Source organism: Acipenser ruthenus, chromosome 11, assembly GCF_902713425.1.
Source record: "Acipenser ruthenus chromosome 11, fAciRut3.2 maternal haplotype, whole genome shotgun sequence".
Taxonomy (NCBI): domain Eukaryota; kingdom Metazoa; phylum Chordata; class Actinopteri; order Acipenseriformes; family Acipenseridae; genus Acipenser; species Acipenser ruthenus.
In genome coordinates, this window is record NC_081199.1 from 26,863,794 (window position 1) to 26,891,515 (window position 27,722).

General features: G+C 37.9%; 3 protein-coding genes and 1 non-coding gene across 4 annotated transcripts in view; 2 read left to right on the forward strand and 2 right to left on the reverse strand.

Moving 5' to 3' along the window:
* Positions 1 to 3,681, forward strand: part of LOC117426852 (calcium-responsive transcription factor-like) — a 19,368-nt gene extending 15,687 nt beyond the window's left edge. Inside the window, exon 15 of the mRNA XM_059033542.1 lies at positions 2,624 to 3,681. Within this exon, the coding sequence (XP_058889525.1) occupies positions 2,624 to 2,703 (80 nt within the window). The 3' untranslated portion in view covers positions 2,704 to 3,681. The remainder of the gene's footprint in view (positions 1 to 2,623) is intronic.
* Positions 117 to 17,867, reverse strand: LOC117426853 (nucleolar protein 58-like). Its single transcript, XM_034044982.3, has 15 exons — positions 17,618 to 17,867; positions 16,567 to 16,643; positions 11,599 to 11,651; positions 11,340 to 11,464; positions 10,209 to 10,345; positions 9,711 to 9,775; positions 9,316 to 9,450; positions 8,675 to 8,820; positions 7,171 to 7,297; positions 5,540 to 5,703; positions 5,246 to 5,380; positions 4,928 to 4,989; positions 4,444 to 4,574; positions 4,008 to 4,117; positions 117 to 371 (listed from the first exon to the last, which is right to left on the reverse strand). Exons 1-15 carry the CDS (start codon positions 17,660 to 17,662, stop codon positions 312 to 314), a joined length of 1,572 nt encoding a protein of 523 aa, XP_033900873.3. The 5' UTR covers positions 17,663 to 17,867; the 3' UTR covers positions 117 to 311.
* Positions 7,768 to 7,851, reverse strand: LOC117427231 (small nucleolar RNA SNORD11B). Its single transcript, XR_004548216.1, has one exon. It is a non-coding gene; the product is annotated as a small nucleolar RNA SNORD11B (small nucleolar RNA).
* Positions 17,868 to 21,230: 3,363 nt separating the features above from the next.
* Positions 21,231 to 27,722, forward strand: part of LOC117427132 (small ubiquitin-related modifier 1) — an 8,038-nt gene continuing 1,546 nt past the window's right edge. The window contains exons 1-3 of the mRNA XM_034045530.3: positions 21,231 to 21,466; positions 25,084 to 25,158; positions 26,668 to 26,745. Of these exons, the coding sequence (XP_033901421.1) occupies positions 21,455 to 21,466; positions 25,084 to 25,158; positions 26,668 to 26,745 (165 nt within the window). The 5' untranslated portion in view covers positions 21,231 to 21,454. The remainder of the gene's footprint in view (positions 21,467 to 25,083; positions 25,159 to 26,667; positions 26,746 to 27,722) is intronic.

Genomic DNA, 27,722 nt, shown 5'->3' on the forward strand with positions numbered 1-27,722 from the left:
TAATTCTTCCAAGTTCTTCATAGATAGTGGTGTTGCCCATATATTTAATACCCGTAGCTAGCGTTACATTGTGAAACTGGATGCAGAAAAAGAACAAAAAACACAGTAGTCCAAAATGTTTTACAGCAAGATCTGTATCTGTACAAAATGGGGACAAATTAAAATGACAGCCCTAAATACAAGGGTCATATAATAAACCATATGGCAGCGACTACTTAATGTATATGAAACTAAAAACAGTATAAAGTTTAAGGGAAATTAGACAAAGACACTGGGTATGGCCAAAAACAAAACTAAACAGAAATGCCGCTTTATTCATCCTCCTCTTCCTTTGCTTTCTTCTTTTTCTTTTTCTTCTTTTTCTCTGAGGTCTAAAACAAAGAAATGTATATTAGAGAAAGCCAAACCACAAGAGGGTAGTTAAGAACCCCAAACAAAAACTTCAAAATTCTTGGAAATACGAGACAGAAAATATCTAGCTACAAACAGATAGTGATGCTTTTAAAAGTTTAAATTCAACAATTCAGAAGAAACAATTGTTCCTGAGTTTAACACTAGAACCACCACGGCAGTCATTTTGATGGTTTTCACTTTTAAAATTTAAAATTACTCTGGTTGTCCGTTCTTGACTTTTCCTAAATACATGTATTACATACCCTGATGGCGTTTGAAAGTCAGGAAAAAAGAAAAAAAGTCGCAAAAATAAGTTATAAGCTCTTCCACCTATAAGCACCAAAAGCCGTCATTTTGACATCTTATTACAATACATGCTTTCATTGTTAATAATCTACAATACGCTATTTTTTATATGTACAGTACAGAAAGTCTACACCCCCTTGAACCTTTGTCACATTTTGTTGCGTCAGTGCCTCAGAGTTTCATGCATTTAAAATGAGGATTTTTTTCCACTTATCTACACACCATACTCCACAGTTAAGGGGGAAAAAATTATTGAGAAAAAAATTATATATTAAATACAAAACCGAGAGATCATAATTGGATAAGTCTCCACCCCCGAGTTAATACTTGGTTGAAGCACCTTTGGCAGCAATTACAGCTGTGAGTCTGTTGTGATAGGTCTCTACCAACTTTGCACTCCTAGATTTGGCAATATTTGACCATTCTTCTTTACAAAACTGTTCAAGCTCTGTCAAGTTCCTTGGGGAGCGCTGATGGACAGCAATCTTCAAGTCATGCCACAAATTTCCGATTGGATTTAGGTCGGGGCTCTGACTGGGTCACTCAAGGACATTTACGTTTTTGTTCCTTAGCCACTCCAGTGTAGCTTTGGCTGTGTGCTTTGGATCGTTGACATGCTGAAAGGTGAACTGGCGTCCCAGTTTCAGCTTTCTTGCAGAGGGCAGCAGGTTTTCCTCAAGGACTTCTCTGTACATTGCTCCATTCATTTTCCCTTCTATCCTGACAAGTGCCCCAGTCCCTGCCGATGAGAAACATCCCCATAACATGATGATGCCCACACCACCATGCTTCACAGTAGGGATGGTGTTCTTTGGGTGATGCGCTGTGTTGGGTTTGCGCCAAACATAATGCTTTGCATTTAGGCCAAAAAGTTCAATTTTAGTTTCATCAGACCACAAAACTTTGCCACATGGCTGCAGAGTGTTTTTTTGCATACTTCAAAACGGGATTCAAGATGGGCTTTCTTGAGTAATGGCTTCCTTCTTGCCACCCTACCATACAGGCCAGATTTGTGGAGTGCTTGGGATATTGTTGTCACATGCACACTTTGACCAGTCTTGGCCATAAAAGCCTGTAGCTCTTGCAAAGTTGCCATTGGCCTCTTGGTAGCCTCTCTGATCAGTCTCCTTCTTGCTTGGTCATCCAGTTTGGAGGGACAGTCTGATCTAGGCAGGGTCAGGGTGGTGCCATACACCTTCACTTCTTAATAATCATCTTGACCGTGCTCCAAGGGATATTCAAGGCCTTTGATATTTTCTTTATACCCATCCCCTGATCTGTGCCTTTCAACAACTTTGTCCCGGAGTTCTTTTGAAAGCGCCTTGGTGCTCATGGTTGAGTCTTTGCTTTGAAATGCACTACCCAGCAGAGGGAACCTACAGGAACTGCTGAATTTATCCTGAAATCATGTGAATCACTACAATTTAACACAAGTGGTGTGTGATTTCTGAAGGCGATTGCTTACATCTGAGCTAATTTAGGATTGCTATTACAAGGGGGGTGGACACTTATCCAACCAAGCTATTTCAGTTTTTATTTTTAATTGACTTTCTACAAATTTCTAGAATATTTTTCACTTGGAAGTTGTGGGGTAGGATGTGTAGATAATTTTTTTTTTTTTTTTTTAATGCACCTTAATTCCAGGCTATAGGCAACAAAAGGTGAATTTTGAAAGGGGGTGTAGACTTTCTATAGGCACTGTATACAAGCCAGTTTGTCATCTCTACCTCCAGTTGTTTACAGCAGTATGTATTTGAATAGAATATTGCTGTTTCTACATATGTGTTATCCAAATATCTATTGTAATCCTATCAATTCCTTGGAGAACTGCTGTCTGGCTATCTACATGAGCATACAGTCTGCCGTCTTATAATATTACTATTACAAGAATTGAGAAATCTTGATTTTTGCGTTTTGATTTCAGAGCAACTACAGATATATTTGCCTTGGCATCAGAAGTTTGGAATGACTTCACTGAAGACACATTTGCCTGCTTCAAGCTGAACATAAAACATTGCATGGACCAGCAGCTGTTTCCGACAAAAGCATGGTACCACTGGATAAAACACATGTCAAACAAACCTGTCAAATTTGGGATCAAGTTTTGTCCGGCAGCAGACCCTACCCCTACCTGTGCAAAGATGAAACTCACCCGCTGATCAGAGACTGGGTGACAATGTGGTACATAGGCTGATGTAACCACTTAGGAAAAGGGATGAATGTTACCAATTACAATTTATTTTATTTCACTAATTAACAAAACAGTTGAAGAAAAAAAAAAGCTTTGTTGGAACAGTAAACAAAGCAAGAAGAGAGTTTCCACCATCTGCGCAAAACTTAGTACTCTGTGAAAGCAAATCACCAGTGCCCAGTTGCTGTATTTTACAAATGTACTGGACATGGCAGCCATCAATTCTTTTTTTTTTTTTGCACAAGGAATGCACCAGGGAAAATATCAGTAGGAGAGATTTCATCTTGATGCTAGCCACAGAGTCTTGGCAGAAACATTTCGATCAGAAAACTGCAAAGCGGTTGGGAATCGCAGCTCAACCTGGATACAGTGCGCACCAAGTGACACACGCAACAGAAAACAATGCCAGGTAACTAAATGCAATAAAAATAAAACTTCTGATATCTGTGCCCAGTGTGAAAGAGCAATATGTGGTAAATGCACATAAGTTGATAAGTGTGTGGATTGTGCTAATATGGGGGCTACTTTGAAGTATGTTTCCCTGAAAAGCGTGTTCATGTTAAACTGGGAATCAAGTTATTTTCTTTGCTATTTTTATAATTACTTCGTTTTTACAATTTCGTATGTACATATACCAGTTTACCGTTGTTTACACTATTTTGTTTTCAAATGTTTTATGTTTTTTCATTTTTTGAAGTCGTGCTATGTACATACCAGTTGTACACTATTTTCTTTTGAAATGTATATTAGTTTCATTTTTTTGTGCTAATTTTGAAAATAAAGCCTTTTCATTTAAATAGTGTTTTTGCTATGCATGTTCATGAATACATCTTTTGATTTGTATCTGATAGTTTGTGTTTCATTTTCATATTGAAGCTGTTTAAAATGTACCCGTCAAAATGACTACTGCTGGCGGTTCTGGGTAGTAGCATAAACCCGGTGGTTCTAGTGTTAAAGCATTCTATTTAAAAAAAATCATAACTTGATTGACCTTGTCTCGAACATAACATGACATTTCCAGTTTGAGACATTCTTCAAACTATATCCTGCCAGATGCATTGAAAAAGAGTGAACTTGTGAATAATTTCAAGGGATTTCTAAATAGCCTGAAACTTACTTCCTCTACAGCAGCAGGTTCTTCCTCCTCAGCCGGCTCATGCTTCTTTTCCTTTTTCTTCTTTTTCTTTGGAGGCTCCTCTGCCTCCTCCTCCTCCTCCTCTACCGCTTCTGTGTTACAAACAGTGACAAATTAAATCTGCACTTTCTCCAGATTCCACAGGGCATTTAACCCCAGCAATGTTTTAGCAACAGTCAGTATAAAATGCAGTATTTTAAAAATCTACACTAATTTTCCAAATCCACAACTTTATAGTGCAGGGTTCCATGCAGTTGTTAATTTGTAAGAAATCCCTGGGTTAAAACTGACATTTCAATCAATACAAACAATATAAAACCAAAGTAGTTGCTCTGTATTAATTCGCATATTCACTTTTCTATTGTACATTACTGACAGCCTCACTGTGCTAAATAAGTTACATTTACATGGCACCAACCTTCTGGCATGCGTTCCTTTTTCATTTTCTTCACTTTGACCTCAGTCGGTTCCTCTTCCTCTTCTAATTTTCTTTTCTTTGAAACTGAGGGCAACGTGGAGTCTCCAGATGGGTCATATGTTTTCACTTCACTGCAAAAAGGAATTCAAATAATGAAGTCATCTAAATACCAATGTTTATACAGTTTGTGTGAACTCTAAGGAGTTTGAGAAGTTTCCTTGACAACTAAAAAACATTATGTATTATAAAATAGATAGGAAACTTGACATGGTACAATTGTACATGCAGTGACTGAAAGGGATATAACATATTAGGGTTATTTGTGGACCTCAGACATTTGCATGTATTGCATAATGGGAGGGGGTGGCTCTCAGATGAGGTAGTGACTGAAGTTGCCCTTGTGGTTGATCAGGCAATTATAAGAAATCATTATCAATGAGCAAGGAAGGATGAATCCTTGAATTTAGGTCTAGACAGTGCCCACCTTTTATGCTGGTACTTCTCCGTTTTTGCCATTGCTTTTCCTGTTCCACTTATCCTTCTGATCTGTAAAATAAAAATACAACGACAAGGCTTACATAGGTCCTCAAAAAAGGGAGTTGTAGAGTCTTAAGAGTTTTAAATGAAGTACTACAAAATAAAACACAGGTACATAAGTAAATCATAGTAACAAATATTGCATCCAATTGTCTGGTAATCATTTTATTCATGCAGCAGAAATTCATTACTTTCTTGCCAAGCTACAAGCCTTTAGAGCTCTTTATCCATTCAGTAGACTATGAATGCTCAAGGACAAACTTACCCCTTTCTCTTCTAGATGTCGTAACCTGACCTCCAGCTTGGCTCTGCTCTCTACTCCCAGATCTGTGTTTGTGTCCTCACCCAGGGCATCGTATCGGATTGCTAGGGAAGCCTTGGCAGCCAACATTCTGGAGATCTGCACAAGAGAGAGAGGCAGCAAGCTTAATATCAGGCAGCACTCAAAATAACTTGTGACAAACTTGCTACAGCTGTTCATAAAATATAAATCTAATGTTTCAAACACTAGAACACTTTGTTGCATCAGGTTCTGAACACAAGCTAAACTTGCTCCTACCTTTCCCTTGTTTTTTGGTGTCGTCTGTCCTACTAATGATGCATGGTAGATCAAACCATACTTAGGAGTGTCCTTTTTTGTCTTTAATGCTCTGAAGAGAGCTTTCTCTGCTCCAAGGATCTGAACTGTGGAAGCCGGGTGTTTTGCTAAATTCAAGAGCGATCCTGCAAGGGAAAGACCAAGAGGAAGTCAAAAGATATCCCGAAAAGGAGGGCATGTTAAAATGTATGACATTAAGAAAAGGATTGCTTTGCATTACTGGTCAAATATGTTTTAAAACTTTATATGCTCAACTTTAATTGAATGTATTCTTTGCAAGGGGGAATCTCAGACGAGGTAGTGACTAAACTTGCCCTCAGGAAAAGTCAGGAAGTTTTGGAAATGCATCATCATTGAAACCACCCTTCATTTTAATGCAAGTAGGAAGTACAATACAGTATTCTCTGCACAAACAGTTTTGAACTCTACAAGTAGGTATGTTGGTTATATCAAGGGAAGTTAAGAAAATATATAATTCTGCCCAAGTGTAAAACATTTAGTGCTGGGACGAACACAGAATTTTCATGTTTGGATATTTGCTCAATTTTAATCTTTGTTTGGATATCAGTTTGTTTTTCAAAAAGTAATAAAAGCCAATATTGCTCTGAACGCAGGCAAACACAGCATTGGGGCAGGGGGCATGGCAGTGGTTCCTGTGTGTGCGTGCCTTTATTTTACAGCAAGACCTTACAATATGTAACATGTTGAAATAAAAAAATCAGAGTACAGAGTAAGTTGTGTATGACTTACTTTACCCCAGAGAATTAACTACCAAACAAAAGGTTGCCAAATAGCAGTTCAAGTTAAACATTGTTTAGTCCCAAAATAAATAGTACATAAAGTTGACAACGCATTTTATTTATTTCTCTTTTTTCATTCCTTGCCATTTCTTCACAGTAAACAGTGGCCACAGACACGTTTTCATAAAGTACAGTAACATGGTTTACTTGTGCCTTTCTGTAGCTGAAAAAGCAAACATACTGAAATATAACTTTAAAACACTTCAAATAAAACAAAACATGGAAATGGCATTGTAAAGTGAAGGGGAAAGGGTTCTTGTTCATACATTCCACATAACAAAGTCGCAACAGAATTTTATATATACACACACACATACATACACACACACACACACACACACACAGTCTATATAAAAATCACTGCACAACATTCAGGAAGTTGGGAACCGTTTAAGCGAAGGACTTCAGAATGACGCGCTTGCCTTTTTTTCTATCCTATGAGATTCTAACTCACTCTAAAGCAGCACAATGCATTTGTCCCAGATGGCTTTCCATAGAGATAACTATGCGTGTGTGCGCATAATCTGGATTGTTTACTTTTTGCTGTCAAACTTAAGACGCTCAATATATATATTAAATCTCACATTTCACACAGAGCTCTTTCATTTGCCATTTATGGAAACTGTCGCACAAATTCTGGTGAGACGGTAAATAAGTGCAAGGTATTTGTCATTTGTAGTGAATACGAACATCTGATTTTTGTATCCGAATACATGTCAAAAAATACTCGTTCAAATATTCGTCCCAGCACTAAAAATATTAACGTAAAAATACTGAAAAACAAAAACTCACCAGCGTGTGCAATGAGTCTAGCTCCAACAAGTTCTCCTACCATGATAGTAAGATTTGGAGCTATGGCCATCATTCTGTTCTTCAGGTAGTCATAAAGCTGCGCACGGTATTCAGAGATCTCAATTACCTGAAGAGGAAGAAATTGAAAGGTTAAACTTGTTTTCAGAAACCAACAATGTTCAAAATTTATTTTATTTCTTAGCAGACGCCCTTATCCAGGGCGACTTACAATTGTTACAAGATATCACATTATTTTTTTACACACAATTACCCATTTATACAGCTGGCTTTTTACTGGAGCAATCTAGGTAAAGTACCTTGCTCAAGGGTACAGCAGCAGTATCCCCATCTGGGACTGAACCCACGACCCTCCGGTCAAGAGTCCAGAGCCCTAACCACACTGCTGCCCAATACCACGAATGCCAATACCGAGGCCATAATGCTACAAAAGGTAATCTGTGCTTCACAGTTCTGGGTTCCAATTTATTCCAACCTTTCCACCTTGCTTGTTTGTGCAAACATGTGGTTTGATCTATAGCTGAAAGAGACTGAAGGCATAAGCTGGCTTACAACCAGCAATACAAATAACCAATCATGTTGCAGCTCAGATGAGGTAGTGACTTAAAACCCACATGTTTTATTCAGTTACGTGACAATACGTCATCCTCATCACCGCTGCTTATGATCAACCAATGTATTTTCTTTGAGAGAATGTTGTTTAAAAGCACGGAGATGCTAAAAAAAAAAAAAAAAAAGTAAAAACAAATATAAAAACGGTCCAACTGATTAACCCTTTGCGGTCCATTGTCGGACCTGGTCCGACATTGCAATTATTCCTATCAGGTCCATTGTCGGACCCTGTCTGACATCATTGCAGAAACGCAAAAAACAGGTTTTAGTCATTTTTTCTCTGGAAAAAGTCGAGAAAACCATTCAATGGCCGAGTGGGAACGACAGGAGCCGAGACAAGTAAAAAAAAAAGAAAAAAAAAAGAAAAAAAAAGGCGTATCTCATGATTAGTCATACATGGCCCTGGTATCAGAGAACGGGGCGGTCGTAAGTAAACAAGCTGGCTGCCTGTGAATCAGCGCACAGAGAACACGGACATTTCCAGAGCTTTTTTGAGATGTTATAGTAATAAAATAATGACTTGGATCGCATTATTGAGGAGTTTGGTGATAAAACGAGTGATCAGGAGATGATTGATCGGTATGTACGACTATTATTATTATTATTTATTTCTTACATAGGTGAAAGCTATAGCAAACGAAAGGGTGGGGCGGGGCTGGAGATGCCTAGTGAGTGCTTTGTTGATATGCAGGGTCATTTAAACCCGTTTGACTGTGAAAAAAAACACTTTTAAACAGCGTGTCTAAAATTAACTGCGCGTGTGAAAATAAATTAGACCTGGCGTGCCTGACGCGCATTTAATAAATGGACCGCAAAGGGTTAACTAAGCATCATCCATTAGCAGCTGAACAAAACCTTTACAAATCAAACATACCTGGTCACACAAGTGCAGAATGTTCCCAATATCCTCTTCTGACACTTCTGTCCCCATGGAAATCTCTGCTGCCGTTTTCACCTCTCCCTCCACCTCCTCAGGCAAAATGTCTGAAAGATCTGTGGTGGCAACATTGGTTCTGACCCCTGCAGAATGGAATACACATTATTAAGCACCTGGTCAGCTGTGTAAAGTGTCAATTACGTGCTGTGTGAAGCCTTTGCTACAACAGAAACTGATCTTTAAAACATGCAACAGGATTAACCCTTTATGCATGTTACTGTACACTGAATCAGATTGTCTAGCAATAGGCAAGGTGCGTTTGATAAGCTGTGGGTGCTCAGTTTAAAATAAGCAATTCTGTATTGAGTGTGACTGGCACAATTGTAACCCTTTATTGCACGTTTTGGTCTAAACTATGTTACAACAGGAGTGTATGGATTTCTACATACACGTGTAGAAGATTTTGCTTCAGTGACTGGCCATCAGAATGTGTAAACAAGTAACTATGTACTTAAACATACAGAAGGTAAATATGCAATGAAGCGTAACCTTCAACTTGTTCCACATCAACGTTTCAAAGTGAAGGGGTTATATTCCCTTATACCCATCTCACGCCACACTGGGCACCTGATACTCACCTATTTTCTTCACACTTTTGCAATAGGCAAGGTTGTCTGTGATGATTTTTCCAATTTCAGGGAAATGCCACCCGTACCACTCTCTGCAGCGCATGATGTAATTGTTCAGTTCTTTGTCCAAATCATCAAGCAGGGCTGTTTGAAGTTATATTGTTAGTACACTTTGATGAATTTAATGTTGTAATAAAGAAAGGCATTTCAGATAGAAGAAATTATGAAACCCTTTACTACTACACAAGACACGCTTTTCAGTAAATTTAAGTGAACACAGTAGTAATTTCAGCTTTCGTCCATAATAAGCTTATCTATGTAATTGCTTTACTTTAAAATCAAAACTTTAAAATCACTATCCAGATGGCTATTCTAAAATAAACACAAACAAAAACAGTACTTACAGATAGCTTGCACAATCATTGTGTCCACTTTATCAGGGCTGAATTTCAGTTTGTAGCGGGACAAGCTGTGAACAAAATGCAAAATGAGTCAGCTGCTTCAACAAACTATTTAAGAACAAGCAAAATAGAAAAATAATGAGAAAGTAGCTTGTCATGATAACTGCATTTTTACATGTCCCTCATTTTATGATGTTTGACACCATTCCGAGTTGTTCTGGTTCTCCAATATGGAGTTATCATTTTCCTCCAAATGTGCCTTTACCTGGCTTGGAGCTTTCCGTGAGCCGTAGCCATATGACATTTCATACGGAGTAGGTGGGACTTGAAGGGATTGTATTACCTGTAAGCATATTGTATCAACACTGACAGAAAACCATTCACATCTCTTGGTTTATAAAATATAATAAAGAGGCACCATCCAGTACGTATGCTCCCTTCAAAATGCAGTGGCCTGAATATGCTTCTACTATACAAGAAGGAACATTCAAATGTAGATACCTGTGAGCTAAACCAAGAGACATAGCACTAATCTCCCTGGGAGGCAGGCCAGTGATTAAGGATTCCATCTGATTACGAATCCCCCTCATCAGCTCTGCAATAGCAGTATTGTGTACGCAACTCAGGTTCAGCTTATCCTACAAGAGAAAGGGAAAAACAATTAAGTTTCAACTTGCATTTGAGCAAACAAACTAAGTTCATTTCACACACAACCCTTCTACTCCTTAAATTATTTGAGGGCAAACCCTTTTGTTGTCTTCAGAACAGATAACTAGTGAAGAGGCTGCAGTGCAGAAAGACAATTAGCCGATACAGTGCTTTAACCCTTTGCAGTCCATTGTCGGACTGGGTCCGACATTGCAATTATTCCTCACAGGTCCTTTGTCGGACTGGGTCCGACATCATTATAGCAACGCAATAAACGGGTGTTTAGTCGTTTTTTCTCCGGAAAAAGCCGAGAAAACCATTCAATTGCCGAGTGGGAGCGACAGGAGCCGAGACAAGTCGGGAAAAAATAAAAAAAAAGGTGTATCTCATGAATAGTCATACATGGTATTAGGTATCAGATAACGGGGCGTTCATAGTAAACAAGCTGGCTGAGTGTGTCAGCGCACAGAGACTATCATGGACATTTGCAGAGCTTTTTTCAGATGTTATAGTAATAAAATAATGACTTGGATCGCATTATTGAGGAGTTTGGTGATAAAACGAGTGATCCGGAGATGATTGATTGGTATGTACGACTTATTATTATTATTTATTTCTTACATAGCTGAACGCTATAGCAAACGAAAGGGTGAGGCGGGGCTGGAGATGCCTAGTGAGTGCTTTGTTGATATGCAGGGCCATTTAAACCCGTTTGACTGTGAAAAAAAACACTTTTAAACAGCGCGTATAAAATTAACTGCGCGTGTGAAAATTAATTAGACCTGGCGAGCCTGACGCGCAGTTAATAAATGGACTGCAAAGGGTTAAAATCCACTTTGATCTGCACAGGAGTACAAATACCGAAAGCCAAGCCACGACCATATTTAAGCCTAGCGTGAAATTGGTATAATACACCTAGCTTGCACGTGAATTACTGCCAAAGTACTGAAGGACGCTTTGAAATGAATTGGAGGAATGTCTTACTTTGATTACTCCTCCCAGTTTAGCATCACTGATGGCCAGTTGTTCATGTGCTTCCTTTGCAACCACTTTCTTCAAGACCTTCTTCAGGCTCTTTCCAATCTTTCCTTCCACCAATGCAGTGGCCGCTAGCAACAGATTTTAAAATATGTTAAATACACAAAGAGCGTAAAGCATTTATCTATTGGTCATATAACTGACATTAGATTTGTTTGTCAACAGTCCTACAAAGCTACAACTTAAGGGTTCTATTTCAAATTACCTGCCAGAGCTTCTGTTGTGTCTTGGAATTTCTCAAAGTGTTTGAGTTTCACACTGCAACACAAAAAATAAATGCATTTTAAAATGTTTAAATGAAAACAAATATGATTCACATGTAAAAAATGGCTTATAGCATCTAGTTAAAGTTCAGATAAGCAATAGATATTTAGCCATCACATAGATATTCATGTATCGTATCACAGAAGGTATATCGAGTATACAGTCTGAGAGTCAAACAATGAGCCCAATTCAGATATATCTATCATAATTAGGGCTTCTGATTTTCGGTTTTAACCAATAAAACACCTGTTACAAAAGAAATGAAATTGGTGGATAGCAAATAAACACTGGAAAAACTGTGGAAATGGTTAAATCAATTCACTTTACCCTTTTCCCATTAAAAAATTAAACCTATTACAAAAATAATAATAAATACATTTCCCAGTGCTGCTGGGCAATGTCCCGCCTTCCTCACTTGTATCTATCATCGATTCGTTCTGAATACTTTAAACCCGCCCCAACTACTGAGTGACAGCACATTCCTACATTTCTATTGGAGACTCCGCTTGCAAGATTTAAAACAAGATTACAATCAGGAATGGAGGCTTGTTAGCAGGATTTAAAGCTGTATTACAGTTAAGATAGAGCATTTAAAACAGAATTGTGGCAAAATGTACAAAAATGCCTACACACAAAAACCCCAGAAGAATGTGCCCGTGACCATAGGCATGTCACTGTGGAAGACAGCAAAGGAAAGAAGGTACAACTTAAGTGTGCAAGTACTGTCGAGTTACTACTATACATATTGAGAGAAAAAAAAAAAAAGCTCAAGCATTTTGGAAAGTAACCGAAAACACATTTCACACAGTATATCAAAAACAAAAGCCCATAAAAAAATAAGCACTATAAGAATAAGAAATAAGAAAAATACAACTAATAAAAACTGAACAGAAGCCCTAATCATAATATTATGACACTCCTGTTAATGCCACTGGTTTCATACACCTTGGCTTGAGCAAAGAATTGTTACATCTGCAGTGCTATCATTTGTACTCCCCATCCCCTCTCCCCTACTTTTGGTTTTCCGGTCTGATACACGCTAGCTGAAACATCTGTGCCATGTTTTAGTTCAAGGGGCGTTCTGTGTTACTGGCATAGTCCTAATATTTATTCCAATTGTCAAGAATAATTTATCATTGCAGTTGTTGGACCGCCAGACACAAGATGTGGCACTATATATTAGCCTACTCTCAGGTTTCGTACACACACTGCAGTTGGATCGACAACAGTATTTACAAACGGCACTCGCTGCGGTTGTTTGTTGTACACACACACCATTCATTACTGAAGTGAGTGCACTCCTGTACGTAAATCGATCGAGAGCGTGTCAAGCACACCAATGCTTTTCTGCAAAACTAGCGGAGACGCGGTTTTGCTTTTTCTGCACAGTGGTGCTGATCCGAAGTACCATGACGGTAGATCAAAACATTTGGGCGATCTTCCGACCAGAAGGCTGATGATCTCCAAATGACTGGATTAAAAATGTACACGTCTAAAGGAGTCGTATATGCATCTTTGTCATTTACTGAGACATTCCTTGGAGTGCCAAAACACAGAGATGAGACGTCAGTATCGGTGGTAAAAACAAGTTGCGGTTGAACTATTTTTTACTTAATATCTTGCGTTTCTTTATTTTTATACTTAAATATAATTTAGGGCTGGGACGATGGATCAAATCGGTCCAATAACCATTGCTAGATAAACTACCCATCGATGGATCAAAACAAAATGTATATGGTGAAACCACATGTCGTTACATTAATCCATTTTATTAGGTCGAAATTAAATTATATAAAAACGGTACTCTAGTTCCCCGCCTTGCTTTCCATTTCTTTCAAAACCCCGCCCCCCACACACATCTACGCACAAACATTTTCTAGACTCAACACAGGAACTCAGTCAAAAGCGTGAACAGGACAAACCCAATGAAATACCAGTATAGCTGCTACAGGAGTAAAGCTTTCTCAGTTAAATTACTAACAATGCCGTCCGATGTTTGGAAGGTTTTTTTTTTTCTAAAGAACAAAATGGAAAGATAAAATACGGCATTTGTGAAACTTTGCTTTCATGGAAAGAACTGAGCCAAAAAAAGTGTCAGAGCAAAAGAAATAACATACCTGATAGTGGATTTTGATACATCATGGAGGGAGCTGCATTTAAAAATCCGATAGCAAATCTTGCTGTGGGCTACGCAATGCCCTGTCAAAACATTTGCAGAGCAATGCCTTTACTTACGCATGTAAACGATCATACTGGGGCACTTTATAATGGCGTGGCAAGTATGCGCTGTGCAGGGCACAATATAAACAGTTTGAAGGATGTTCAAGCCGTACACACGAGGCAACAGCAAGAAGACTGGTTGCACATTTAAAAAAAAAAAAGCGAGCTGGCAACGAGTGCTTTAAATAGAGAACAAACAGATGTCGGGCTCCCGAGTGGCGCATCCAGTAAAGGCACTCCGCGCGGAGTGCAGGATGTGCCCTATAGCCTGGAGATCGCAGGTTCGAATCCAGGCTATGTCACAGCCGACCGTGACCGGGAGTTCCTAGGGGGCGGTGCTGCCCGGGTTAAAAAAAAAAACAAAAAAAAACTGGGGTAAAAAATTGGCGACGACTAAATTAAAAAAAAAAAAAAAAAAAAAAAAAAAAAACAGAAATGCTGAACACAGTAAAGGCGCCACTAAAGTTAATACAGGATGTGCAAACAAGATGGAACACAGTATATATTATATGTTTTGAACGTCTGCTTGAGTTGAAGTGCACAGTAATTGCAGTTTTCAAACCCTGATTTGACAAAAAAAAAAAAAAAAAAAGTCTGTTGCGGCTACTTTAGATCTAACTACTGAGAAGTGGAAGCTAAATGGCCAAGGTACCCCCTCTACTTCAGCCATTGGAATAGCTACAGTACTGTTAAGTGCAGAGAAAAACACTACGGCTAGTTCCATGTACCCAGTTGTAACGGGGATAAAATACTGACTGAGCGAAGTTCCCGTTGAAGCTTGTGATGGGGACACAACACCTGCTTTGCCAAGTCCATATGCACAAAGTTTGAGAGAAAAAACTACTGTGTAATTTATCACAGTGATTTCGTTTACATCAACTGAATGACCCAGGCGATTAAGTTAAGCCACTGCTTTTTGCATCATTCCTTGATCCCCGATTTTGCAATTTGTATTTCCTATCAGAACAAGCCAAAGCCACTGTAGTTGAAGCAATGCTTCAGGCTGACGGACAGCAGTCCCGCTAACGACACAAACCGTGCCACTACAACTACAAGTGACTTACCAGTTAAAAAGAAAACAAAGACAGAACAAGCATTTACATTATTATTTCGTGGACGGCAGCAACCAGAGATGACCTCCAAGGAAAGCTTAATCAGACAAGAAGTGATGACATATGCCTCTGAAACGAAGATCCACTGCTGTGGTGGAAAAATAACCAGACGCGCTTTCCAAAACTTGCAACCTTGGCAATGAACATGTTAAGTATCCCAGCAACATCGGTCCCAAGTGAGCGGGTGTTCAGCAAGGCCGGGACGATAGTTAACAAACTCTGTTCTTCTTTGAAACCGGAGAGTGTGGATGTCATCATTTTTCTCAAAAAAAACCAAAAAGTAAATCGTTCTGGACCATGGACTTCATAAAATAAGTTGGACTTGTGAATAATTAATTTAAAGTTGAATTGGTTGGTGTTCCCACTTCGTTGGATTTTGTTGCAAAAGATTTTTTTTCTAACCAGTTGCTGTCAGTCAAGACATCTTAGGTAAGAAACATTTTAATCATTTTAACCATTTGTGAGAATAAGAAACTCGCAGGGTATCGTTTGATTTATATTAGAATATAGGAAATGTCTAAGGTTTATTTTACTCTAAAATTAGAAAGAGATAAACTGCAGAAACGTTTCATTTTCGTACATACATCAGATATCTGGGGCAGCAGTGTGGAGCAGTGGTTAGGGCTCTGGACTCTTGACCTGAGGGTTGTGGGTTCAATCCCAGGTGGGGGACACTGCTGCTGTACCCGTGAGCAAGGTACTTTACCTAGATTGCTCCAGTAAAAACCCAACTGTATAAATGGGTAATTGTATGTAAAAATAATGTGATCTCTTGTAACAATTGTAAGCCACCCTGGATAAGGGCATCTCCTAGGAAATAAAAAATAATAATAATAATAATAATAATAATAATAATAATAATAATAATAATATCTGAAAACGTGTGGTTTGTTTATTCTCTAATATCGTATGTTTTGCGTTATGGAAAACAATTATGCATCGCCTCTTTAAGAAAACTACGCATCGATGGTAAAAAAAAACAAAATACCATTGTCCCAGTCCTAATATAATTGCATCTCAAACAGGGTTATGTTTCCAATCTTCAAAGTTTTTGGAAAGTCATAGGCCTGGTCTGCGTTTGCAATTTTGGAGGTTGATTTTTCTAAAATGCTATGCATGGTAAAACCTTATGCAGCTCTGCAAATGTACAAGATATTTCAATTCTGATTTCAGATTTGAAGTCCTTGAAAATCACACACCTACCACATACTCTAAGTTTTTTTCTTATATAAAACTTGGAGAGAGATTGAAATCGGCAGTTTAATTTTTTTTTTTTTATTATTTTACATTTTGCGATAATTTTTTGGGAGGTGCAGCTCATGTGAAAAATGTAATGAATCCCACAACAAAATAAATGAGATCACCGGAAAGATCTACTTAATGCCTTTCTGTAGATGTACTGGGGTTTAATTTCTAATTTCAGGTCTGAAAACTTGAAACACTTACAAAGTGATCATATTCATGACCAAATATGGTCATTCTGCGTAGGCAGTAAAGGGTTATGAGCAAAATGTGAACTCACAACTGCATTTAGCCTGTGTGTGTAGCTAGCCTCAGATACCTTAATTCTTACTTACATTTTATTTGCTTTTTCTGGAGTCTGGAATTCCTTCCATAAACTATCCACCTCCTGGAGCTTCTTCTCATCCAGGACCTGTCATGAAATTAAACGAATAGTTTATTTTTCAACACCATTCTATTCATATACTTGAATAAAGGATAAGGAAGTCTGGTTTTCATATTTATGGCCAATGGTTTTGCATCACCCTACAGAATTAACTGATTTCGCTTAATAAAGTAGAATGAAACCTGCTCAATGTTACGTTAACATATTGAATTACATACCGCTTTGTAGTTTTCCATATACAGTACATAACTGAAATGTGACATTTGGAAATGATACACTAAACAAATACTGTACTATTAGACTATTGTTATGGCTTCCGGTAGACTTGTGCGATACTGTATCGTTTTGCAGTTTCTTTGATTACATGATGTTAAATAAAATATCTAATTATGTTGATATGTCCTTTTCCCTAAGTTTCTAGGTGATGCAAAACTTTTGGTCATACCTGTAAACTTATGAGGTTAGTTTCTCTTGCTAATTAATTCATTCTTGTATTGCTCTCTAAGTAATAGTTGTGTTACCCGAACACGGCAACAGTTTAACAAATTACACATTACAGGTTATAAAGCACGTGTCAGATTTTAATACACTGAATTCTTTTTTAAATGTCAGCGATGCTAATCCAAACACGCTCACATTTAAATCTTGAACTCAACACAGTCGTAATGTACTATTATTGCATGTGTTTTTATAAAAAAAAAAAAAAAAAAAAAAAAAACTCCATGAGGGGAGACTGCTGCAACGTGGTGGTGATGGTGTAGCCAGCACATGACTGTCTGCATCATTGTAATGCGAAGGCCCTAAATTTCTCGTGCAGATAAACGCAAAAAACCCCCCCAAAAACCAAAAAAGCGACAACACAAATATAAACCTGTCATCGGATTTGTATCCCCTAGTAAAAACTGTATGATTAAAAAAAGCGTGACAATTAACTTACCGGAATCGAATTACAATGCATTATTCAGAACGTGTATACTATACTACCACATATTCTCACTTACCTTGAAAATAGCATAGCCGGCAGCGGTTTCGAACAACACCAGCATTTTCAATGATATGTTGACTTCTTTATTCCTAAATATCAATATAAACGTTTTTTCTTCACAAAACCATGGGTCCTCCTGCGGCTGCAACCTCTCTTGCACACAGTCCACGAGGAGAAGCGTTCTGAGTTTGCGCTGTACAGCCCTCCTGAAACACGCGTACAAACACGTGAGGACCCAGCGTTTGAGCGGGTCTTACCTCTACTTCCGTCACGTTGCACGCAGGGGGTTGTGGGATATAAAGAGAGTTCGGGTTAAATTTCGAACAAAGCTGCGTCATATTTCACAGTTTTTTGTTGAGTTAAACCAAAGTGCATCAAACTTTTGAAGTAAATTTCATTTTCCCCCCCAAGGTCTCTTGAAAAAAACGAGAAAATTGGCAAATTATGAGAGTACTTAATTATTATGAACATTTATATTTTCTGACCATACCAAGCCCACCTAAAGAGGTGGTCTCTTTCCAATTGGCAAAATCACCGTGGCTGGTTCGCTTGCTAAACCTAAATGTGAACAACTGCTGGACTTGGTCCTTTTGCACATAGGAAACAAACTATTCAAGGTAACCTGACTAGGAAGTAAACATTTAATGTGTAGTTCATATTCTGAGGAAACAAGTAGAGCAAAAAACAAAAAAATGTCTTGGGGAACTACATTAAGGTTACCAGACATCCTGGGAAAATTGAGATTGCCACAGTTTTCAGGGTTCATTTTTTATCCATGTTGGAAACAGTACAATTGTTAATCGTCCTGGATTTGCTGTTGTATTTATTTATTTTTAATACTGTATCAGCGAGCTCAGCAAGTTAATAGCAGAGTAATGTTTTAAGTTGTGTGTTAGCGCCATTCAAAAATAAAATAAACAATCTTATGGATTATTTGTTTAATCATTCTGATTATGTGTATACCAGATATGTTTATATGGTAACAGCTGATCTATTTTTTTAAATTTGGCTTTTTGTACATTTAACATGTTTTGACTAGATGACAATATTGTAGCAGCCGGCTATATATGGGCTTGGTGGGAAGAAATAGGCAGGACACAGCGTGCAGTCAAAGCAGTTACAGCTGCTGTTTCTATTGGTTTAGCTCTTTTAGAGAATGGATTGCTCTCTCATCTCCCTCCTCGCATTCAACAACCAGCCGAACAGAACACAATCTCTCATTGGACATTAACTTAGCCCCGACTCATCCAGTGAATGACAGCCATGATAGGGAGCAAGGCGATCTCTGTGTAGCACAACGTGGCAGCCAGTGGGAGGCAACTTCTCTGTAGACCACTTCTCCCAGATGGTCAAGTTCTTTCCATGGCCCGTTCCATGCGCTTTCAAGTTTCGGGCAGCACCCTTTCCTCCGCTTCAGATTGTAAATCCAGACTGACTCACCAGCCGTGAAGTGCCATCCCCTCTCCCGTACGTCATAGTTGCACTTCTGTTTGAGGCCGGCAGCTTGGAGTATGCCCGCCACGTCCAGCTTGTCCTGAAGGCGGCGGGCATACTCTGGTCCAGGGGGCAGTGCTTCAGTGCCAGGGGGTGGTCCGAACAGCATCTCAGCGGGAGTTTGTAGTTCCCTGCCCACCATGAGCAAGGCAGGGGTGCAGCTGGTGGACTCCTGTATGGATGAACAGTAAGATGAGGGGCAGCTGGAGGTCCCAGTCCCTCTGGAATGGAGAATGTCGTCTTCAGGGGTCAGTTCATCCTGCCAATAGCACTGTGGAGATCCAACAAGCTGAGTCAGGCAGAGCCAGCCACCAGATCCAGGGACTCATCAGTGCACAGAAAGGGAAAGTGTCCTTCTCCGTCACATCATTAAGGCACCTATAGTCCATGCAAAACTGCCACTCACCACTCTTCTTCGGTACCAGCACAACAGTGGAGGCCACGGACTGTCAGAGGGCTCAATGATGTCTGTGTGTATTTCACGGAGGATGTGGTCTGCCGCTCCCTGCTGGGCCAGGGGTAGTTTGCGGGGGCGCTGTCTGATGGGTGCGTGCGGCCAGTATCTTCAGGGCGGGTGGCGAAGGTGTCCATTTTCACGTACTGATTCAAAATGATAGGTGACAGTTTTTGGCAAAGATGGAGGAAAAAATATTCTAGGCATGTGCAAATTAATTTGCATGACTGTGCATGTGTTCCGACTACAAATGAGACACTTGGTGCGTTCACGGAGATCAATCTGATTAGATTCTGTGCAGAATATGACCAATTTAGCCAATGTGTGCGTTCACGGAGATCATTCTTAGAAGATCATTGGCTAAATTGGTCAGATTTTCCAGGTACTGCATGCAGGCAATAAAAATGTGCATTATAAATACCATATGGGAGATACTGAAATTGAAGGAATCTATGCAAAAGACCTAAGAGTTTATGTTGACAGAAGTGTCTTCATCTAGACAATGTGGGGAAGCTATACAAAAGGCCAATAAGATACTCTGATATATAGTGAAAAGTGTTTAATTTAAATCAAGGGAAGTAATGTTAAAACTTTACAATTAATTAGTAAGACCTCATATAGAACACTGCGTTCAGTTCTGGTCACCTCGCTACAAAAAGGATATTGCTGCTCTAGAAAGAGTGCAAAGAAGAGGGACCAGAATTATTCCAAGTTTAAAAGGCATGTCATATACAGACAGGCTAAAAGAATTGAATCTATTCAGACTTGAACAAAGAAGACTACGCAGTGATCTTATTCAAGCATTCAAAATTCTAAAAGGTATTGACAATGTCGACCCAAGGGACGTTTTCGACCTGAAAAAAAGAAACAAGGACCAAGGGTCACAAATGGAGAACAGATAAAGGGGCATTCAGAACAGAAAATAGGAAGCACTTTTTTACATAGAGAATTGTGGGAGTCTGGAACCAACACCCCAGTAATGTTGTTGAAGCTGACACCCTGGGATCCTTCAAGCTGCTTGATGAGATTCTGGGATCAAGCTACTAACAACCACACGAGCAAGATGAGCTGAATGGCCTCCTTACGTTTGTAAATTTTCTTATGTTCTTGTGTTGATGCACAGTTGTTATCAGCATGAGATGGGATGTCGGTGTGGTTCAGGTTTGCACATGTGAAACATTTCTGGCGCGACATGTTTTGTTGAGATGAGGATGCAAAGGCAAAGGCCAAAAATTAGGATTGGTTTAACAGTATCAGTGAAAGACAGGTAAAGAAAACAAGTGACTCCTTATTAGAGCAGCAGAACTCATAACCACACAGGACAATGAATCAACACAAAAAGACACAACAGGGACATTTAACTTGTATGTACTACATTATCCAAGGCATTCACACACAAGTGTGTGCTACATATAGTAGGTGCGTCCTGTCCCGACTATAATTTAAAAAAAAAAAAAAAAAAAGTTTCCAGTGTATTTTTGCATTATTAAGTTATAATTTTAATTCCCACAAATCTTACCCCTACAACTAACCTACCGTAACTCTGGAACTAACCTTTTCATTTATTATATATATTTTTTTAAAGTACATATTAGCTTCGTTTTAAAATGGTTATATATGCGGGCAGCGTGTTACCCTTTTTTGTGTTACGCCGAACCACAATGACAGGACACCACAATTCGCGGCAGTGATTGACTTCAGCACAAAGGTGGCTCTAGAGTTCCTTTTTAAAACACTCTCTCTTTGGCTACTTTTGTGGGTGATGTAACTTCCGGAGGAAGTTCCTCCCTGATTCCAATGAGGTCAGTATCTGTGTGTTTTTATGAAAAGAGCGGACGCCTATACCCACCAGAATAAAACATAAAGTATTTAGATTTCTCAGTTGGAGGGTTCACAGGATCGAACATGTCTGATACGGTAAGTAAACAGTTTACATAATGTACATAAAACGGAGTCAGACATGGCTACGGATTTATGTAAATAAATACACCACCACACACAACCCAGCAGTAACTCAAATATAAAAACATATTTTTTCATCCATATTATTTAAACCAAAAAATAATAATCATCAGTAAAGAGAGATCGAATATTTATATTTAAAAATAGAATGTGTTTGTTGACTAAAAACATACGATTCTAAGTTGAGGCCTGTAAGTTTGATTGTACTAGTCGTAGTAAATTAGTTACCAACTGTATCGTACTGGTCTGATAAGTTATTTATAATGTAAGTGAGTTTTTCCAGAAACTAACCTGACAACATTCAGCGCTCCTCGTGTATTGTCTACAATAGATGGAGAAAAAATGAATTATTGGTAGGATTTAATACATTTTTTGGTTAGGAAAAAAAACATGGCCTAGCCATGTTCTTACGGTATTAGTTATATAAAATAAAATATTTTCTGTCAAGAATTGGTTGCTGAAAGAATTTGTCCGTTTTATAGAACTTATCTAATATTCTATATAGATAGTCCTTACGGAAAGTGTTCCAGTTATTGCATTTATGGAAGTTATATGTAGAAGAAAACTTCCCTAAATGGACAAAAACAACAGAAACAGAGAGAGAATCATTATGGTCGAGGGTAAAGCTGTTGCTGTCCTTGCTCGTTTTAAATCTTTAAATAATGTGGTTGGCCAGTTTGTTTACCGCTGCTTCCATTGCCTTGTGTGTTCGTTTGTCACTCAGCATCGGTTTTTTGCTGTTGTCACAAGCTCCCCCCATTAACTAACTCTAATGCTTATCGTGTTAATGCGGTTCGTGAAGCAAGAGAGAGGAATAGGGTGTTGCATATTACACCGTTTATTTCACAGAAAGAAAAACCGAAACTAAAAATGTGTAATCGCCTTATTTTCCCAACGGAATTTTGCTCTTCTTATAATAGGATAAAGAAGGTAAAAGCCTTCCTAAGTATGTAAAACTACTTTTTAAGATTACAGTAACTCGTATGTAATTTGTCTAATATCAAAAGTGAAATTAGTTTAATTAACGTTGCCCACTAGTAGACTTTAGTTCCACATCACAAACCCACCACTTCAATTTTGTACATTTATTTCCCGACTATTTTATGAAGGAAACATTGTCCTCCCATCATTCATTGGAAAAAGTCCCTCATTACTTGAAACTATAGGTGGCATGTGTCATTTGTCTCTTACTGCCATTTCCTTTCTTGTGTAGTTGCCATCATATTCTCCAGGTATATGAGTGGTTTGACCTGAAGCTGGGAAGTAGATGTTTGTTTCCTGTGAAAAAGCTCAGTGCAGGGAAATTGCGTTGCTTGCTACAGCCTCTTTCTAAGAAGATTATTATTATTATTATTATTATTATTATTATTATTATTATTATTATTATTATTATTATTATTATTAATAATAATAATAATCCACACATGTTTAAGTTGTGAAGGAGAATGCGCCTCAATATCCCTGATGCTAGCATATGGGTGACAGATGACTAGGAAATGGCAAACATGCAGTTGGTGACATTATTGACATTTCCAAACGTGTACTGCAGGTAGTGAGCTAGCAGTATTGTCAAGCTTAACATGCACTGCATGTTAGTAACTTGTGTTCCACCCCACTACTCTGAATACAAAATCTGTATCATGAACAAGTCAGTCACTGTGACATACAACCATTGTAACTTACATTTTTAAATGTGACATTCGAACGGACAGGTACCCAGGTAAATCTCCATATTCTTATACACTTAAAAACGTAAGTGTTTTAACCAAGTTTTATCAAATTTAGGAGAGTAGTTCAAGATGAAGGTTTGACTTGCGTAAGACAGACAGGTAGGTCCTTGTATCCTCATTCTGATGCTAAGAATGGATGAAGTTTCATCACAATTGGATAAGTGCTTCTCTTGATATACTGGGTTTAAAACAGAAAAAGTGTAAAGTGTGACATATAAACATACATGCATACAGTACTATGTCCCTGCTGCTGGGGGTTGTGTATATGTACAAGGATGGAAATTAGACTACCATTGCATAGCAGTTTAATCCATTAATGGTTTTATTATGTTTACTAAGACATACATGCGCTTGTTACCTATACACTGTAGTTAATCATGCTCGTAATAAAACCTGAAATGGGTGAAACTGAGTCTTATTTCCATCTCTGATGTATCCCCATCGAGAGATAATGTCTAGCAGTTACATTCGATGGATTTAACCACAGGGATGGCTTGCCATAATGGTTGCTCTCTCTTAATGTTGTCCCTAACTGTTTTTCTGGTGGTATCTTATTATAGTGCTCACTGCATGGGGCAAGACCCGACAGGTTCCCCGTGTTTGTGTTCACTTTAATGTTATGAAATACCATTCTGCTGTCTAGTCAATTTGTGTGATGTAGTCCTAGAAGAGACAAGCAGTTTACAGACATACATACAAAACAGGACAGGGCACCCAGGTTGTGACAATGTTTTCTTGGTGACATTTAGTCAATTTCTGGAGGTGTGGTATATATCTGTTTTGTATCGATGAATTGTGTTACTTCCTTCACATGATATCATGATACATGACCAGATGCATTCATAGCTACATGTAGTCCTCCAAAGGGTTCTTGAATGATGGATAAATGTGATTTTGTAGTTGGTAGATCAACTGTAAAAAAAACATTCTTGTAACTTCCAGCAAATGGTCCTACTCCACTCGTATATATAGTTTCAAGAGATATTTTGAAGCAGTTGGTAATAGATAGTTTCCTAATTGCACAATCCTGTTTTTCTCAAATATTCTTTTACTGCAAATACATAATGAACAATACATTGTAACTCATAAAATTGTTTGCAAGTACGCCACTCGATTTTGTAATTTCAGCCCTAAATTGCATTACTTGCCAATACCTTAGATTTGAATGATAAAAATGTAAACAAAATATGATCACTACGTATTTTTGGAATGTTTTTAGTGTTTGAAAATCAGAAACTTTTGCATTTTGTCACAATCTGTGCAGTTTAAAGTATTTTTAGTGGTGGGCTCAGACTTATGACTGGCACATAAATAAAAACAAAAAATGCTTCCATGTTAACTGAATTTAGGTTTCAACCCCAGCAGTACTGTTTCTTTGGGGAGGGTTACCCCTGTTTCAAGCTGATACTCCAGCGGCGTGCCAAACTGAATTCAAGCATAAAATGTGTACTATGTCCCCATTAAGTACATGAGTAGAGCCCTGTGAAATCTGTTTTATTATTTTGAATTTTCGGATTTATTTTTTTCCTGATTTCGGACTTAGAGAGAGTTTTAGTAATAATGCCCAAAATCTCACAGATGGATAAAAGGCTGGTAAGTAGCTGTTTTGTATAATACAGTGCAGTCAATGCTAGAATGTAGAACATATTGCAGTTTACAGCATCCACTCCACAGAACAGAAAGGTCCTGATCAGCGTTAAATTACTGAAGGATTACTTTTGTTTGTTTTGTACAATGACGATACCTTTTTTGAAACAGCTTAGTAAATCATCGTTTTAAAACAGCTTATAATCATCGTCACCGCCTTCAAGTTGTTAAAGGGTATTCTCTTTTTACCTTCAGGATACAAAGCCTTCAAGTCACGATTCGGGAGACAAGAAGGATGGAGAATATATCAAACTCAAAGTCATCGGGCAGGTAAGACAAAAACTTTTGTGGGAGTTACATTTGTGAGATTTTGATTTTTTTGTGTGCTGTATGTAACAAAGGATCTTCATTTTCCATTTCTTATACCATTTCCTAGAAATGTCAGCCTTTTGTTTTCAAGAATTTAAAATTTGTGACAGATATTTATAAAGCAATAAGAGCTGGTGCATTTTAATAGTTACCAATGGTAGATGGTGTTTTAGGCTATAATATAGCATCGTCCTAGTGTTAATTTTCAAAATGTAAATATTTTTGTAGACCATATAAATCAGGAATAGCTGTATTCCTTTGTGAATTTTGGGGTAAAAGTTGTTAAACTGAAAACACTGGGCCTTTATACAGTGTTGCCTGACTATCCAGAGTTGCTTTGGACCTGCCTGGATTTGCTGGTCATTTTCATGGGGTGCCTGACTGTGGCAGCCATTGGAATCCTTATCATAAAGGCTTGTGCTGACTATCGTGACATCTTTTTGAATTTGACCAGTTACAACAAGCATGAATCAGAAATTGTTCACTTGATGCCAGCATAGTTTCATGCAATGATTAAGTCAAAACAAAACTAGAATAGAAATGGAGAACAATTTGACTGTAAAAAGATTTAAGTTAAAATGCAAGAACTACAAATGTTTAAGGAAAGGAGGGAAAGAATAGGCCTAGTCAAATACGGATTATTTTATAATTCGTATTTCTGTCTCTGAAGAACTGCCTACACCCCATTAATATCATGACAGAGGTTCTCTTGTTCACTGAAAGCAGATTTAACACCTAATGCTTAGTATCGTACTGTGTGTCATCTGTATGAGTCTCTTTGTTTCTGCATTAGATCATCATTTCCCATGCCTAATTTTACTATTCCTATGAAAAGAAATGACTGCAGATTCATGGGAGTAAGTGAGGTGGTGAAGCATATGAACATTGCACAGGCTTCACTTTTATCTCTTAGTGCACAGCTGTGTTTCACCACCTCACAGCCTAGAGGTGTCTTTTCAGAAGTGTTTGTTTTTTGCTAGAATAAGTAAGCATGGCAAAAAATGAAAGCAGAAACAAAAGTAGAAAATCATACAGAACAGCAATAAGACATTAATTGGGGAAAATGTAGTTGATATAATCTATCTACTAATAACTATTACACTTTTCAAATCAATTTTCAAATAAAATAATTATCCAACTGAAATCTTCTAGTTCCTCTTTTTAAAATGTATTAATAAACCTTTGTTGCTTTGTCTTTTTGTATTGCAATTTCTGCTTGCCTCCTGAAGACTGCCACTAAAGGACATGTGTACCATAGCTACTGAATACAAATATGTAAATACAGTAGGCAGCTACATGCATGTGTCTTTCGATACAACTACTTGAGGTCTTCATGGCTGCTTTCCTAAAATACACTTCAAGCATTAATCAGACACCCTTGCCCTCATTTGCCCAAAATATGTTCTAAATGTAATCTAGTGAAACAAAGTATGCCAAAAAAGAAAGTAAAATCTTACCCTTATTTTTCAGGACAACAGTGAAATCCATTTCAAAGTGAAGATGACGACACATTTAAAGAAATTAAAAGAATCATATTGTCAGAGACAGGTAAATAAAGTATCCTCATGCTTTCTTCTTTTGTGTTTTACACCCTTGGATAAAGACGTCTGCTAAATAAATAAATAATTAAATACATAAATAAAATAAAACTTGGATAAGAAATTCATCAGCACAAGTTCTTGAGAAATATGAATCTATGATGCATTACTGTAATATTGAAAAAAAAAAAAAATTCGTCCATCCATACTGAGTTCTGTATTTATAGCTGTGATTTGAAATAAAGTTGATATCATAGAATTTCAATTTTCCCTTATTTTGCTTAATATTGCCATCAGATTTCTGAAGGAAAAAAAAAAGATGTAGTAAAGAAACTCTAACCCCTTTTTTCAGAAATTGTATTTGGTTGGTAATAGGATGGAAGTAAAGCCTACATAAAGACAATAAAATTGTGGGTCACTGCAACACCCCTTTATTATTTGTTTATTTATCAGACACCTTTATACAAGGCGACTTACAAAGACTAGGGTGTGTGAACTATGCATCAGCTGCAGAGTCACTTACAACTACGTCTCACCTGTATGGAGCGCCATTTGTGCCAAAACTATCCAGCAATTAATTTGTCAATTCATGAACTGGTCAATTTGTCCAGCAATTTGTCAATTCATACAGTAATCGTAAACGTATTTGTTAATTCATCTAATAATTCATTAATTAATTTGTCAATTCATTGATACAAAACACTGTACAGACCTGCAAATTTCCAATCAACCAGACGAACTTCCCTGCAAACTTCCAAACAAACAAACTTTCTACTGTTAATCTTGCACTGTTCCAAAAACACTGCAACCTTTCTAGCCAATAGGAGCACACACTAATACTTTAACCAATGAAAATCCAGCCTCACTCAAAACTGCTTCAGCCAATAATATTGCAGTTTATTAGAAAGGCGTTTCAAAAGATATTCTATTTAACTCGACTGCTGATTTTCAATGGAGACTTCCATCTCACTTTTTTCTTATTCTCAG